Source organism: Heliangelus exortis, chromosome 24 (genome assembly GCF_036169615.1).
Source record: "Heliangelus exortis chromosome 24, bHelExo1.hap1, whole genome shotgun sequence".
Classification (NCBI taxonomy): domain Eukaryota; kingdom Metazoa; phylum Chordata; class Aves; order Apodiformes; family Trochilidae; genus Heliangelus; species Heliangelus exortis.
The window spans coordinates 5,450,500-5,465,568 of NC_092445.1; the positions used below are offsets into that span (position 1 = coordinate 5,450,500).

Below are 15,069 nucleotides of genomic sequence, written 5' to 3' on the forward strand. Positions count from 1 at the left end.
GCAGCTCTCCAGCTTGTCATGCTCTGCCCAAGGCCATGCTCACAGGAAAAGGCCCTTCCCAGAGCCCTGACCCTGCAGCTGGGTGGGGGTCCCAGCATGTGGGTCTCTTGCAGGACCCTCATTTAGGCACCCAGACCATGCTGGGGTCCTGGGGGGGCAGGCAGTGCTCCTGCCTGGTCGGGTGTGGTGCCCCCCACACATGGGCAGTGGGGTGCAAGCACACCCTGACCCACTGCATTATCAGGGTGCAGACCTGGGAGCCCTCCAGCCCGGGGTCCTGGGCTCAGCCCCTGCCCAGGGGAACCACCGGGGGTTGGTGGTTCAGCCACCGGGGAACCCCACTCCCCCCCAGGGAACCCTGCTCTCCTTGTCACCCTTGGTGCCTCCTGTCCTGGCTGCCATGAGGCATCTTCGAGGAATCCTTTGGCAGCAGCTGGGATGCTCCTCACGGGACAGAGCCAAGCAGGAGTCCTGGGACTGGCAGCTGAAGCCCTGCAGTGATTGTGGGTGCTGAGGGGGGAACTGGAGCCCATGGGATGGCCAAGACCCCTCTTCCTGGGTCTGGAACACTTGGCTTGGACACTGGCAGTGGGGACACAGAACAGACTTCAAGTGACAGCAACTCTGTCCTGGGCTGTGCTGGAATGTCCCCGTCTCACTTTCATCCAGCTGCCCCCACTGAAGCAGGGGTGCTGGGAGGAGGGAGTCATGCAGCCCCCCTCCCCCTTTCCTCTCCTCACCTGTCCCGGGCAGCAGTGGGGAATCCCCTGTACGAAGCAGAGGTGGGGGTGGGGAGGAAGGGGCTGGGTGGAAGGGACCCCTCCCTATTTTACAAAGGGCACAGGGGGCAGGTGCTGGAGGAACTGGATCGGGGGGGTTTGCCACCGCGGACCATCAGATTTTCTCTTCCCCGCTCCGAGGGCAGCCCCGGGCTCGACCCCCGCCCCGCCCCTCTCCTCTCCTCCCGGGGAGGGGCAGCGGCAGCACTGCCCGGCCGGAGCGCAGCTGCCCCGGGCACCTCCCCACGCCCCCCCGGCCGGGGCGCGGCTATAAGGAGCGGCGGGACCGGGGGAGGGGCTCGGCGGAGCGGAGCGGCGGGCGCGGCAGGTACGGGCGGGGGGGTGGTGGTGGTGATGGTGATCGGGGGTCCTGCCCCGCGGTTTCTCCGGTGGGTTCTCTGGGCTAACCACACACCCCTCCGACCCCCTGGGCTGAGACCCGGCAGCTCATCGCACTGCCCGCACTGCCGCCGCAACTGGGGCTGGCGTTGGGGCCCGGGCAGCCCCTCCCGCCTGCCCTGGAGGGTTCCGTCCCGCCGGAGTTTTGGTTTTGGAGCAGGGGGGGGTGAAGGGTGGGTGGCCGTGGGGCCCCTCGGTTGCCCCGGGAGTGATCACCCAGGGGCAGCCGGAGTTTGGGGCATTGCGCTGAGGTTCCTCCCAGCTGGGGTGGTCGCAAGAGGAGTAAAGAAGCCTGAGGACTTTGAGCGTTCTGGGGGAGGCTTTGTGGGGGCCAAGATGCCCCCGGACGGGTCTCAGTGTGCTGGGTGCTGGCTGGGGTGGGGCTGGGGCAGAGTACGGAGCTGCCCTGTGCCCACAGGACCCCTGGCTGCCCCCCCACCCGCTCGATGTTCTTCCCCTCCAGCAGCTGCTAGTCTGGGGACACTGCTGGCACCATGGGCCTGCTGCGGGCCCTGCTCTGCCTCTGGCTACTGGCCCAGGCTTCTCGGGCTGCCCGGGTCCGCACCCGCCGGGAGTTGGCCCCCGGCTTGTACGAGCACGGGGTCTACGATGCCGGGGGCTCCTACTGCCAGCGAGGGGATGTCTGCTGCCGCGGCCGCGACGACGGCTGCACCGTACCCTACCATGACACCCTCTGCTACTGTGACCTCTTCTGCAACCGCACCGTCTCTGACTGCTGCCCTGACTTCTGGGAGTACTGCCTGGGCATCCCGGCACCCTTTCCCAAATCTCCAGGTGAGGCACCTCCAGCCCAGCCGGGCAGGGGTCTGTGGGTGCCCTGTGTGATGCCCCTGGTTCCCTTCGGGATGGTGGGTGCAGCTCCCCCTCAGCCCTGCCCGTGCTGCACAGCCACTCCCAACCCCTGGGAGCTGGGGAAACTCGAGCAAAGTGGCTGGGCTGGGGCCAGGCTCCCAGAAACAGGGCTGGAAGCACCCACAGCCTGTCCTCTGCACCTTTCCATGGGTGGGGTTGCAGGGACAGGAGGGTGGAGGTCAGAGCAGAGGGCAGGGGGGCTCCACCCCAGCTTTCCTGGTCATGTCTGGGGCAGGTGGGCGCTGGCCTTGACTTAACCCCCCCAGCAGCTGGTGTGGGCTCCTGGGGGTGAGGGGGGCACGGACAGCCCCCACTGCACAGCACAAGGCTTTCTAAGAAGTCCCTGCAGAGCAGAGCCAGCTTCTGGGTACAACTGGCCCCTTTATCCCTGTCCCGCCAGGCTGTGCCTGCCAGACCCCCCCTGTTAACCCTCCCCGTGCTGGGCCAGCCCTGCTCCTGCCCTGGGGCTGATCCCTATTGCTGGGCACTGCTTGGCTTTAAGGACTGTGTTTATTTCTCTCCCTGGAGCCATGGGGGTGCTGGTCCCTGCACAGGGAGGTGCTCACCACCACCCTCCCCTCTCCCATCCAGGTTGTGCCCGTGCTGGCCGCAGCTTCCCCACTGGAGCCACGTACCAGGAGAACTGCAACCTGTGGTGAGTGCCATGGGGACACCCCCAGCACCTGCCCACCCACGGAGAGAGGTCTGGGGGGGTCTGCAAGTGCTGGGGCTGCCTGCAGCCCGCTCCAGGAGCAGGAGCCCAGGACCCGAGCTGGGTGGTGGGAGCCAGTGCCAAACGCTTTTGCTCCAGCATATTGGGAGCAGAGAGCCCGGGGCCTCGAGCCTCTCCCAGATTTTGGCATATGCCTTTGTGGGAACTGCTCGCTCTGCCGGGCGAGCACGTGGGCCTGGTGCTGCTGGGGTTTTTTGTAGCCACACTAGCCCAGCTTGCCCAAGCCTGACGGGACGTGTCTGCAGCTGGAGGCTCCCTGCCAGGCGGCTGCAGTCCGGCTCTGCCTCTGCCTGGGTGCCAGGAGCTCGCCCTTGGTGTGAGCGTGGGGTTTATCTGGGAAGGGCTGCAGTGGTATTAATGGCATCCCAGAGGTGTGGGGGATAGGGGAACCTGCAGGCAGGGATCTGCCCTTAGACAGGGAGCAAACACGGCGGGGCTGGCTGCCTCCCCGCGATGCAGCAGATAAGGGAGATCAAAGGCTCTGTGTGGGGTGTGTGAGGGCACGAGCACGTGTGTGTGCACACGTGTGTGCAGGCATGCGTGCTGGAGCTAGAGGGGGAAAGCCACCTCAACCCCCTCCCTGAGGCCCCCCCCATTGCCACCCCATGTTTCTCTGGGACTGTGGCTGGAGATTGATTGTCCCCAAGCCCTGGGGAAGGGAGGTTGAGGACCCTGAGCTGTGAACTCTCTGCTCCTGGGAAAGCATCTGTTCCCCGACAGCACTCGTGGGCTGAGGCTCCTCTGCCAGAACTTTCTTCCCCCACACTTGGCACCTGCAGAGCAGCAATTCCTGCAGAGCTTCACCCCAGACTGAGTCCCCACCCGTCTGCTGGGAGGGTTGGTGAGGGGCAAACGGAATGCCTGGGTGAATCAGAGGGGGCTGCTGTGAGCAGCCAGCTGGCTGCACCCTGGGAGCTACCATGGGACCCCCCCCCATGGAGGTAACAGCCAGATGTGGGGTCACCAATGCAGCTTGGGGATGGGGGGGGCACTGAGGGGTGGGGGGTGCAGGTGCTGCTGGTGGGATTGGGGCAGGGGCTGGGCCAAAGCTCCAGCCTCACATGGCTCCATAAAAGGGAAGAGTGTGCCGGGAATTGGGCAGGAGGGAACATGCCAAGCATTGCTGGCTGAGTGGGGGGAGCACAGGGCTCCCCAGGAGGTCCCAGACCCGGCACATGCCCACCCAGCCCAACCCCTGCCTGGGTCTCCCCATGGGTGCTGCAGGGCTCCTGGCTGAGCCAGAGTGGCTTGTCCCAGGGGGGTGGGGGGACAGCTGTCCCTGAGTCCCATCCCCAGGCTGGCTGGCATCCTGCCCTGAAGTCTGCAGGCCTGGCTGCATTTCAGCTGATTTTCAGTCCCATGCTTTGCCTGCCCTCTGGGCTCCTGCAGGGACTGGGGCAGGGAGGGGGGGGACAGCCCCAGAGCCACGCAGGGGGCTACCTGCTGGCTCCTGGACCAGCATCACCTGTTCCCCAGGTGCCAAGTCACCTGCAGACCCTGGAGCAGCCTTGCTGGCTGCCCATAAAGGGGGACAGGGCTGCAGCACTCACCCAGGGTGCCCGAGGTCCCTCCCTGTCTGAGTGTCCCTTCTGATGCCACCCCCCTGCAGCACCTGTGTCCCCGGGGGGCAGTGGCAGTGCGAGGACCACGCGTGCCTGATGGATGGGGAGTTGATTGATGCCATCAACAGGGGCAGTTACGGGTAAGGACGGGGCACTGGGAGGAGGGGGAAGGGATGCTTTGCCCCTTGAAGCTTTTTGGGGTGTCCCTGATGAACTCCCCCTCTTGCCACACAGCTGGAGAGCTGCCAACTACAGCCAGTTTTGGGGCATGACGCTGGAGGACGGGATCCGGCACCGCCTGGGGACCATCAGACCCTCCCCCACCGTCATGAACATGAACGAGATGCACGTGAGTCACCCCTCGGCAGCAAGGGGAAACTGAGGCATGCCAGGCATTGAGCCTGCCTGTCCCATTGGCTTCATCCCATCAGCTGGCCATGTCCCTGCAGTGTCCCCGACCCTGGGAAAGGGGCTCAGCAGGCAGGGGGGGGAGGCAGGGAAGGGGCCGTGCCGGGTGGGTGCTGTGGGCAGCCCTTGTGTTTGGAGACAGAAGCTCAGCAAATTCCCCCTGACAATCCCTGCCTGCCCAGTGTTGTTTTTTCCCCCTCTCCTCCGTGCTGCTTTCCCATCGGAAAGCCAGTCCCCCAGCTGCTGAGTCGGCAGAGCCAGCAACACCAGTGCTTTGAGAGCAGGGGGTGCCTGCCCCCAAAACCATCCCCCCCCCAGTGGGGGTGGGCAGCAGCTGGGGGTCCCGTGGGATCTGGCTGGGGGGGAGTGATGTGCCATGGCCTTGACTCCAGCAAGGTTTAATTTTAGAGGCGTTTCCTGCACTGGGATAAGCTGCGTGCTGTGTCCTCCCCAGGAAGGGTGAGCTGTGCACAGCCAGGGTGGGGGCACCGTCCCCCCCGTCCCCTCCTTGAAGCGGAAAGGCTGGCCGTGAGCCAGAGGCCACACTGAGGGGCTCAAGACACCCAGTGCTGTGCATTTGTGGCTGAGTAGAGCAACCCAACACCACACTCAGTGCTGTTGTTGCCCCAGGAACTGCCAGGGCTGAGGAGCCCAAATTTGGGGAGAAGTTGAAGGATCTGGCTGCTGTGGGACAAGGAAGCACCCAAATCCTGGTTGCTCTCAGTCAGTGTTATGGGTGCCCTCCTCCTGGGGGGGTCCAGTAGTGGGGCTGGGGGCTGCTAAGTCTGGGTCTGAGGATCCCCCATCTGGGGATGGGCTGCTGCAGGCAGTGGGGGAGGGGGGGGGGGGAGGGGGGGGTGGGAAAGCAGGGGTGTCCCCATGCTGTGAGCACCCACCCTTCACCTCTTGCTCTGCCTCTGCAGATGAACGTGGACTCCAACGAGGTTCTGCCCCGACACTTCGATGCAGCTGCCAAGTGGCCAGGGATGATCCACGAGCCCCTGGACCAGGGCAACTGTGCTGGTTCCTGGGCTTTCTCCACAGCAGGTGGGATGGGATGGGATGGGGACAGGGTGGCCAACAGGGACTGCATGGCCAGGGAGCGGGGCAGGCCCTGGGGGAGCACCCACCATGCCCTGAACCCCTCCTTGCTCCCAGCTGTCGCCTCGGACCGCATCTCCATCCACTCCATGGGACACATGACACCCGCCCTGTCACCCCAAAACCTCCTGTCCTGTGACACCCGCAACCAGCGGGGCTGCAGTGGGGGGAGGCTGGATGGTGCCTGGTGGTACCTGCGCCGGAGGGGGTGAGTGGGGATGGGATTGGGGGGAAAAGGAGGTTCAAGGCTGTGGTTACCTGGAGAGAGCCTGGGATCAGCACCGAGGGTGCCACGTGTGCATCCTGTCCCTTGGGGAACAAGGAGACCAGGGGGGATGGAGAGGGGTCTGTAGGATAAAGGGTTCTTTAAGGCAAGAGGGGTCTTTAGGGTAAAGAGGTCTTTAGGGTGAGGGAGGTCTTCAGGATAAAGCGTTTGGAGGATAAAGGGGTCTCTTGGAGAGAGGGTTTTGGGGATTATGCCGGGTGGTCCTTCCCCTCCTCATGTCCTTGTCTCTGGTGCACAGGGTGGTGACAGACGAGTGCTACCCCTTCACCAGCCAGGAGAGCCACCCAGCAGCACAGCCCTGCATGATGCACAGCCGCTCCACGGGCAGGGGCAAGCGTCAGGCCACGGCACACTGCCCCAACCCCCAGACCCATGCCAACGACATCTACCAATCCACCCCTGCCTACCGCCTCTCCTCCAGCGTGAGTGCCCACGGGATGGGGTGGGATGGGATGGGATGGGGAAAAGCCTGCCAGCTCAGGTGAAGGAGGAGCTCTTTGGTGTGGGGAGCTTGGCTTGGGGTGGTTTGCCTGGGAAAGCCAAGTTTTGGAAGTGAAGCTGGGAAAACCCCACTGCAGAGCCCCGGGGGGGGCAGCTCTGCCCTGCCATGCCATTTCCTCCACCCATTCCCATCTCCCAGACACCTCTGTTTGGGGGGCGGGAGGGGCAGTGCTGGGGGTCCCAGACCCAGTCCCACCCTACTCTGTGCTTGCAGGAGAAGGAGATCATGAAGGAGCTGCTGGAGAATGGCCCCGTGCAAGGTAGGGAGCTGGCATGGGCACCCCCCTGTGTACCCCAGAACTGGGTGCTGCAATGGGCTGGGGGGTGAGGTTGGTGGGGAGCAGGACCACCCCCCCAGCTGCTCTCCAGTCCCCCCCTCTGCTGCTCTCCCCGTTTAATGTTTAGCCCATGCCCCGGGGTGTCCGTCACGCTGCCCACCCCCACGGGCACTTGTTGCTCATTAACTCCTCAGCTTTAATCTCTGTCTCAGCAGCTGGTTTTGCTTTAATTTATTTTTTATTTTTAATCCTCTTCCAAGTCTTGTCACATTGCCTAGGGGGAGGATCCAGCTGCTCCCTTCCCTCCTCCTGGGTGATGCCCTGTGTCCCCAGTGCCCATATCCTCCTCCCTGGGGAGGGACACAGCCCCCTGCCCTCAGAACAGGGACAGTGTCCTCAGCCCCTGTCCCCCTGCCTGCAGCCATCCTGGAGGTGCACGAGGATTTCTTCATGTACAAGAGTGGGATCTATCGGCACACACCCGTAGCTGAGGGGAAGGGGCCAAAGCACCAGAGACACGGGACCCACTCGGTCAAAATCACTGGGTAGGTGTGTGGGGCTTTGGGGGGGTATTGAGATCCCTGCTCTGGGAGGGAGTTTTCTCCTTTGTGGGAGGGAAGGTGTTTCCTTCAGGCAGGGGGAGGGAAGGAGGGTGCAGGGTGTGATGCTGGGGAGCCCTGCCAGGGGCTGCCCCACAAGTGACATGAGTGTGCTGTGCTCAGCTCCTTTGAAGGAGGGAGGTGGGATGGAGGTGCAGAGCCTGAGGAAGGGAGCGGGGAGGCTGCCCTGTGCTGGCGGCTTCCTTCCTCCTCCTCATGGCTAAATATTCCTGCCTGTATTTCGGGAACGGATGTAAATATCTTGGCCTGGCCTCTGGGGAGGTGCCGGGGCCAGGAAATGAGTGGGGTCAACCCCGCACCCTGCTAATGTGGTGCTTGGGGACCCCCACTCACCAACCTCCTCTCCTGCTGCAGGTGGGGAGAGGAGCAGCTGCCTGATGGCCAGACCCAAAAATACTGGGTGAGTGTTGGTGGGTGCCAGGAGTTTGCTGGGGCTCAGTCCTTGCTTTGCAAATGTCTCGGTGGGATCCAGCCTGGGGACAGGGGGGTGGGGGGAGTAGTTTTTCAGCAGGGCCACCCAGCAGTGACTGTGTCTCCCCTGTCCCCTCTGCAGACGGCAGCCAACTCGTGGGGCACAACGTGGGGTGAGGGTGGACACTTCCGCATCGCCCGTGGGGTCAACGAGTGCGAGGTGGAGACCTTTGTGGTGGGGGTCTGGGGCCGTGTCAGTGTGGAGGACATGCCCCACAAGTGAGGGTCCTGGTGCCCACAGCCCCCACCACCACCTGGATGTCCTTGTCCCCATGAGGACTCTACCCCACGCTGCAGCCCCTCTGTCCCATCCTGAGGGCACCCGTGGGGTGGGACCCCCCTGTGCCATGGGGCAGGGGGCTGGGACTGTCCCGTGGGTCCCCATCCCTGGGGGCTGTTTGTCCCCACTGTGCTGACACAGCAGCTGGGTGCAGCGGGGCGTGTGGCCGGGGGCTGCTCCTGCATCCCAGGGGATTTACCCCCTAATCCTCTGCTGGGGGCTTCCCGGGCTTTGGGGGCTCCTCCAGAGGTGGATGCCCCCCGAATGACTTCACCACCCACTGGCAGGGGGATGGGAGAGCCCTGCAGTGGGACCCCCGGGGCTCTGCATCCCCCTGTCTCCCCTCCAGCTCCCCTCTTCCCAGGCAGCCCTGGAGCAGGGGGTTAAACCCAGTGATGCCCAGAGGGGTCATCTGTGCCCCCAGGGATGGAGGAGCCCCAAGGCTGGGTGTTGCCAGCTGGAGTTGGGGTCCCACCGTCCTCCCTGCCCGTCCCTTTGGTGCTATGGCCCCTGCCCCCTCCTCCCGAGGACAGGGAAGGGCTCAGTCCTGCATTGTCACCGTCCTGGTGGGGCCACAACTGGGGACCACGAAGTAACACAGCCCGGGTCCCCCTGCCTTTCCCCACCCCCCCCCCGCATCCTGGGCTGTACTTTTAAGACTTTTTTTGTATTTATTTTGCTTTTTATTATTTGTAAATAAACTTACTGAATCCTCAGTGCCAGCAGGGGCTGCTCCTTTCCAGCCGTCGGTACGGGTGGGTGTGTGGCCTTATTGTCCCCCTTACCCTGTCCCGGGGGGGGACCCAGCCGTGGCCCCAGGAAGGGCTGGGGGGGTGAGATAAGGCCCCGCTCATTGTGTGCCTTCCGGCCCCCCCGTCACCCGGACAGCACCGGGGGCCAGCGCTGGACCTGACACGGGCACGCGCAGCCACTGGGGCCACCACAGCTGCCATCAAGCCAGGGGTGACACTGTGGAGGAGCGTGCAGCCATGGTCAGACGGTTGCCATCAGCGTGAGAAGTGTCACCAGAGCCACCGAGGCCACTGCTGCCGGCAATGCCACCGTCACCCAATAGTGCCACCATCACCAGGACTGCCACCACAACCACACGGGCAACCGCAACAGGGCCACGGGAGGGGTGGGGACAGCAGAGCAGTCCCATGGCGATTAAATTTTTGGGTTTTTTTTAATTTTTATGTATTTATCGCCTCCCTTCGCTGCCCCGACACCTCCGGACCCCCCGGGGTCACCGCACCCAGCGCAGGGAGGCCGCCACCTGGCGGAGACGGGAGGTACTGCAGGGGACGTGTGTGCACACCGGGACACGGATGTGCGCACACACACGGCCCTGAGACACACGTGTGTGCACACACACCCCTGAGACACACATGTGCAGACACACCCCCGAGACACACGTGTGGGCGCACATTGTCACATGACACCATGGAGTGTGTACACGTGCATGCACATATATATGTGTATATATATATATACACACATATACATACATATACATATATTTATATATATATATGTGTGTGTGTGTGTGTATATCTGTGTTTGTGTCTACCTGTCTATCTAATCTATATACACACACACACACATTAACAGACACTGGGATAAATAGTTTATATACATATTAACAGACACTGTGGGATATATAGCTATATATACATATATATACATATATATATACACATATATATATATACACACATACACACATTAACAAATACTTTGGGGTATATCTATATCTACACACACACTAACGCACAGTGGGGGATACACACATACACACATATATATATATATAAAAAAATCCCCTCCCACGCACACACACACAGAGTAACAAAGGCTGGGATATCTATCAACTGTCTATACACACACATTAACCAACACTGAGGGATATATTTCTCTCTCTCTCTCTCTATATATATATATATATACACACACACACACATTAAGGAACACTTTGGGATATACACACACACACGCTAGCAGACACTGTGAGGTATCTGTAGGATATATACACATATATAAACATATACGCTAACAAACACAGTGGACTGTATGTGTACGCACATACACCCTGACAGACACTGTGAGTTCATTTATAATATATATATAAATATATATGTACACACCCCACAATGTATTACCCTGTGTGTGTATGTATATATATACCCCCCCACACACAGTGCCTGTTATTCTCCGTGTGTGTGTGCATACACGTGTGGTTTGTTTGGTTTGTTTTTTTTTTATACACACACCCCCCATAGTGCCTTTTACTCTGTGTTTATGTATATATCTTTGTATATATAAATATTTCCCACACTGTTTGTTACTATGTGTGTTTGTGTGTGTATATATCACCCCACAGTGCCTGGTTTATGTGTACATGTACACATGTACATATGTACACAACCCATAATGTTTGTTACTCTGTCTGTCTTACTGTCTGTGTGTGTACATATATATTTATATATATTTATATAAAATCTATCTCCCAGTGTTCATTACTCTATGTGTAATATATATATATATCCTGGTGTCTGTTACTGTGTTTTATATAGGTGTATATACACACAGACACCCCGCAGTGCCTGTTTCTGTGTGTGCAAACCCCAGTGTCTTTTGTGTATGTCTGTGTAGAGATCCCCCCTTCCACTCTGTTAGAGCGTGTTGATCTGTTTACACATATATACACTTACTGTAGCATAGAATTTACAAATATATATTATTAATTGTATGTACACGGCCACACACACACATATATATATACAGATGCAGAGACACTCCTCAGTGCCTTTACACCTGGGTATTTGGGTATATGTGCAGAAATGTATATTTGTATGTCTGTATGAATGTATGTGTGAGTATGTATACATATATGTGTGTGTACATACACACACACACATATATATACAGACACATACACCCTACCCACTGCCACCCCCCACCCTTTCCCTGACCCCTGGCAGGTCGGGCAGCTCTGACCCCAGAGGACAGGACCAGAACTATTGCTGGAATGATCAGAATTGCTGCAGAACATCAAGTCCTGCCCTGGGCTGCAGAGGAAAACGCCCACAGCTGGGTATTCATTAATCAGAAAGCACCAGAGAAATCACTGCCTGCTTTCAGTGCTTTCCTTTATAAAAATTCCTTCAAACATGCAGTAACACCGTGTCCCTCCAAAGGAGGCTCAGATTTCTGGTGGAGGCCAATTAAAGGCTAATCACCTGCAGATCTCCTCAAAACCACAGAAAAAAACAGCTGTGAGCTGGTCAGATCTACACCGGATCCCAGCAGGGGACCCTGGGGCTTTATTTTCTTTAAGTTGCCGTGAAATGAGTTAAGAAGGAACTTCAGGGACGTGCATTGAGCCCGGGGCAGAGTGCCCAGAGCAGGGGCAGAGGCACAGGAGGAGGATGTGTGTGTGTCCCCTGCACCCAGAGCTGCTGCCAGACCCAAGGTGAGGGGTTTGGGGGGTGACACAGGGCCATGTCCTTGGACTCAAACCACCAGTGACCAGTGCACGCTGCCTTTTATTCCAAAGCTGTAAAAATAAGCCCTAAAACGTTTCCAAGTTTGGCTTTAGCAGACAGGCAAATCAGCACAGACATTGGCAAGGATTTGAGGGGGGTGGGTGTTGATGATCCTGCAGCAAAGGGGTCCATTCCAGCAGCATGGAGAGAAAAGGAGAGTCCCAGGAAAGCTGGAGTGATTCCAGCAGTGCCAAGGGGGTGGATGTGCTCCTGGGGAGGAAGAGCTGCTTGTGAGGCAAGGAGGGATGAGCTCTGCCAGCACTCGTGTCCCTCCTGCTGCTCAGTAAGTGATGGCTCAGCTCTTGGTCACTGCAGAGTCCCCAAAAGCGTGCTGAGACAGAGATGTTCCACCACAGACATCCCAAGCAGAGGGTTTAAGCATGACTCTGGTGATGAAAGACTGAAATGCTCCCCGGGAAGCATGGCACGGGCTACTGGTTTGGCTACTGCCCAGAATGACCCCAGAACTGGGCTCCAGTTTGGCTTGGGAGACAAGGAACTGAAGCCAGGAGGATCCCAGCAGGCTGGAAAGCCAGTCCAGGGCATCAGCTGGCTCTTCTGGAGGCACAGCCACATCCCAGCATGGGGCTGAGGATGCCTGGAGCTCGTGGAGAGGCCCTAGAACCACCCAGAGCTCTGGGAGAGCCACCTAAAGCTCCCAGAGCTCTGGGAGAGCCCTGAGAACGACCCAGAGCTCTGGGACAGCCACCTGGAATTCCTGGAGAGCCCCGAGAACCACCTAGAGCTCCTGAAGAACCACCCAGAGTTCTGGGAGAGCCCATAGAACCAGCCAGAGCTCTGGGAGAGCCACCTGAAGCTCCTGGAGAGCCACCCAGAACCACCCCAAGCTCTGGGACACCCACCCAGAGCTCCCAGCTGGCTCCCAGCCTGTGTCCCAGGGTGTCAGAGCATCCGAGTGACAACCATGGTGAGGAAGTCCTCGTAGCTGAGCCTCAGGTGTCCCGCCAGCCCTGTGTCCTTCTCCCGGAAGGCATCGGTGATGCTCTGGAGCTGGATGCAGATGTGGATGAAGCGGTCGAGCTGGATGCTGGGGTTGGGGGCTCGGGGGGCGTAGCGGGACAGCAGCAGTTGGCTAAACTGGGGGCTCAGGTTGTAGCCCATCTGGGAGAAAGCTGGGAGCAAGGAAATACAGGGATTAAACCCTCCCAATGGGTGGGCAGAGAGGCTGTGTCCCCCACCCCCCCGTGCTGGCACACACCCCATGTGCCCCCCCACCCGTGGTGGGTGTGTGTGGGCACGGCTCTCCAGAGGGAGGAACCAAACCAAGGCACGAATTCCAGACGTTTTTCCCCTCCATCAGACACACACACACACACACACCCAAGAGTTCCTCCCAGAAAATGCAGTTTAACCCACGTGCCCTTGGGATGGGGGTGAAGGAGAGGGCATCCCGGGGTTCCTTAGGGAAGGAAGCTCAGGCCACAGCCCTGCTGCAGCTCCTCATCTCCTGCCCCACCAGAGGGCTCAGTGCCAGCTCTGCCACAGCCAGTTTCACCAGCCCAGTGTGCTCCAGGCGTGGGCTGCAGCCACGGGAGTGTGGGACACACCTTGGAGCTCAGAGACACGGAGCAGAGACAGCACCAGGAGGAGGCACCGGCCAGGCTGGAAATAAACACCCAGCAGAGGAGGAGAGCCACCCCCCAGTGAGGTCAGGAAGGGTCAGGGTGGTGTCTCTGCCCCTCACCCACCTTGCTGGAGCTCGTGGAAGCTGATGGAGCCTGACTGGTCCCTGTCATACTGCTGGAAGAGGTTCCTCCACTGCTGGATGAACTGCAGCAAGGCCGAGAAGCCGTACACGTCTATGCGTCCCGACCTGGTCTTATCAAACATGTCTGGAGGAGGAGAGAAGAAAGAGCAGGAACAAGAACAGGCTGCAGAAATTCCCAGAGATCTCCGGACCTGCCTCAGAGCCCCAAAAGCCATCCCTCACCAGGACCGTGACCAAGCAACAACACCCAGTCCCAAAAGTTTTGTAGAAAACCCCACACACACCCAATGCAGGGGCACACGGGGGAATGAGGCACCTCTGGAGCTGTCCCTCCCTTTAATCCCTGGATTTCCAGGAGAGGGGGAAGATGGGGGTGGGTTCCCCTTCCCACACATCATTTTAGACCCCTGACACGTCCTCCACCGAGAAGGTGCCGGGAGCTGCTGTGTGTGCCCCATTCTGGCTCCAGAGGGGCTGCTCCCCAGAGGAATGAGCTCCCCGGGTGAGGAGGTGTGCGGGGGGTGTGTGGGGGGGGCGTGTGCGGGAGGGTGTGCGGGGGGGGTGCGAGGGTCTCAGTGCTCACTGATCATCAGCAGACAGGTCTCCTCATCGAACGCTGACCAGTTGGAGTTCACCAACGCCTGCCTCAGCTCCCGGACGGAGATGAACCCGCTGCCATCGGCATCCACCGCCTGGAACCACGAGAAGGCTTCGGGGTCCACGCCCGGGGGGGCACCGCCTGTACGGGGCGGGAAGGGGAGGGTGGGGGTCAGACCACCCCCGGGAGAAGGGATCGAAAGGAACGAACCGGGACAACGCCATTTGCTTCAGGAACTGATCCGAATCGAGCGAGGGGCGCCCACCCCACGGCTCCTTCTCCCGGGGCCGCCACACCGGAGGAAGGGGTCTGAGGACACCCCCCCCCCCCACACACACACACACACACCCCCGAGGGACCCCCCCTCACCTCCGGGAGCCGCCCCGCCGTACGGCCCGGGCTGTCCGTAGGGACCGGGCTGTCCGTAGGGGGCTCCGCCGCCTCCGTAGGGACCCCCGGGCGGGGGCTGTCCGTAGGGACCCCCGGGCGAGGGCTGTCCGTAGGGACCCCCGGGCGGGGGCTGTCCGTAGGGACTCCCGGGGGGCGGTCCTGCTGCGGGGAAGCCCTGGGGAAAGACAGAGTGCGGTGTGCGACCGGCACCGGGCACCGAGAACCGGGCACCGAGAACCGGGCACCGGCAGTGCCCCGTAGTTCGGCACCGACCCCCCCAGGTCCCCCTCTGTGTCCCCGGCCCCACCTGCCCCGGATACGCCGCCATGACACCGATAGGGCCCCGCCCCGTTGACGTCACTGGTGAAGCGCGCGCCCATTGGTTGAGACGGGAGGGTGGAGCCGATGCCACGCCCTCTTTATTGGGCGGGGCCGCGCGAGAAGTCGCGGGACAGGAGTGGCCTTAAAGAGGCAACAACCTGAGAGAGGGTGGGGCCCACACGGCCCCGCCGGATC

The 15,069-nt window shown here is 60.4% G+C and overlaps 2 protein-coding genes across 6 annotated transcripts; one reads left to right on the forward strand and one right to left on the reverse strand.

Annotated features, from left to right (window-relative positions):
- Positions 1-980: 980 nt before the first annotated feature.
- Positions 981-9,007, forward strand: TINAGL1 (tubulointerstitial nephritis antigen like 1). The gene is made up of 12 exons (XM_071767660.1): positions 981-1,107; positions 1,642-1,973; positions 2,643-2,706; positions 4,394-4,486; positions 4,581-4,695; positions 5,678-5,801; positions 5,913-6,063; positions 6,380-6,563; positions 6,857-6,902; positions 7,342-7,465; positions 7,895-7,940; positions 8,094-9,007. Exons 2-12 carry the CDS (start codon positions 1,673-1,675, stop codon positions 8,232-8,234), a joined length of 1,389 nt encoding a protein of 462 aa, XP_071623761.1. The 5' UTR covers positions 981-1,107; positions 1,642-1,672; the 3' UTR covers positions 8,235-9,007.
- Positions 9,008-11,816: 2,809 nt separating this feature from the next.
- Positions 11,817-14,968, reverse strand: PEF1 (penta-EF-hand domain containing 1). 5 transcript variants are annotated; one of them, XR_011730474.1, is made up of 7 exons: positions 14,861-14,968; positions 14,533-14,728; positions 14,149-14,304; positions 13,546-13,689; positions 12,700-12,969; positions 12,546-12,647; positions 11,817-12,485 (listed from the first exon to the last, which is right to left on the reverse strand). XR_011730474.1 is itself a non-coding variant. In XM_071767680.1 (6 exons), the coding sequence occupies exons 1-5, from the start codon at positions 14,879-14,881 to the stop codon at positions 12,740-12,742; spliced, it is 747 nt and encodes a 248-aa protein (XP_071623781.1). In that variant the 5' UTR covers positions 14,882-14,968; the 3' UTR covers positions 11,817-12,485; positions 12,700-12,739. The 5 variants fall into 5 exon arrangements, 3 of the variants coding, with proteins under 3 accessions (XP_071623781.1, XP_071623780.1, XP_071623779.1); XR_011730473.1 differs by having other exon boundaries at positions 11,817-12,491; positions 12,522-12,647; XM_071767680.1 differs by lacking the exon at positions 12,546-12,647.
- Between the last annotated feature and the right edge of the window lie 101 nt (positions 14,969-15,069).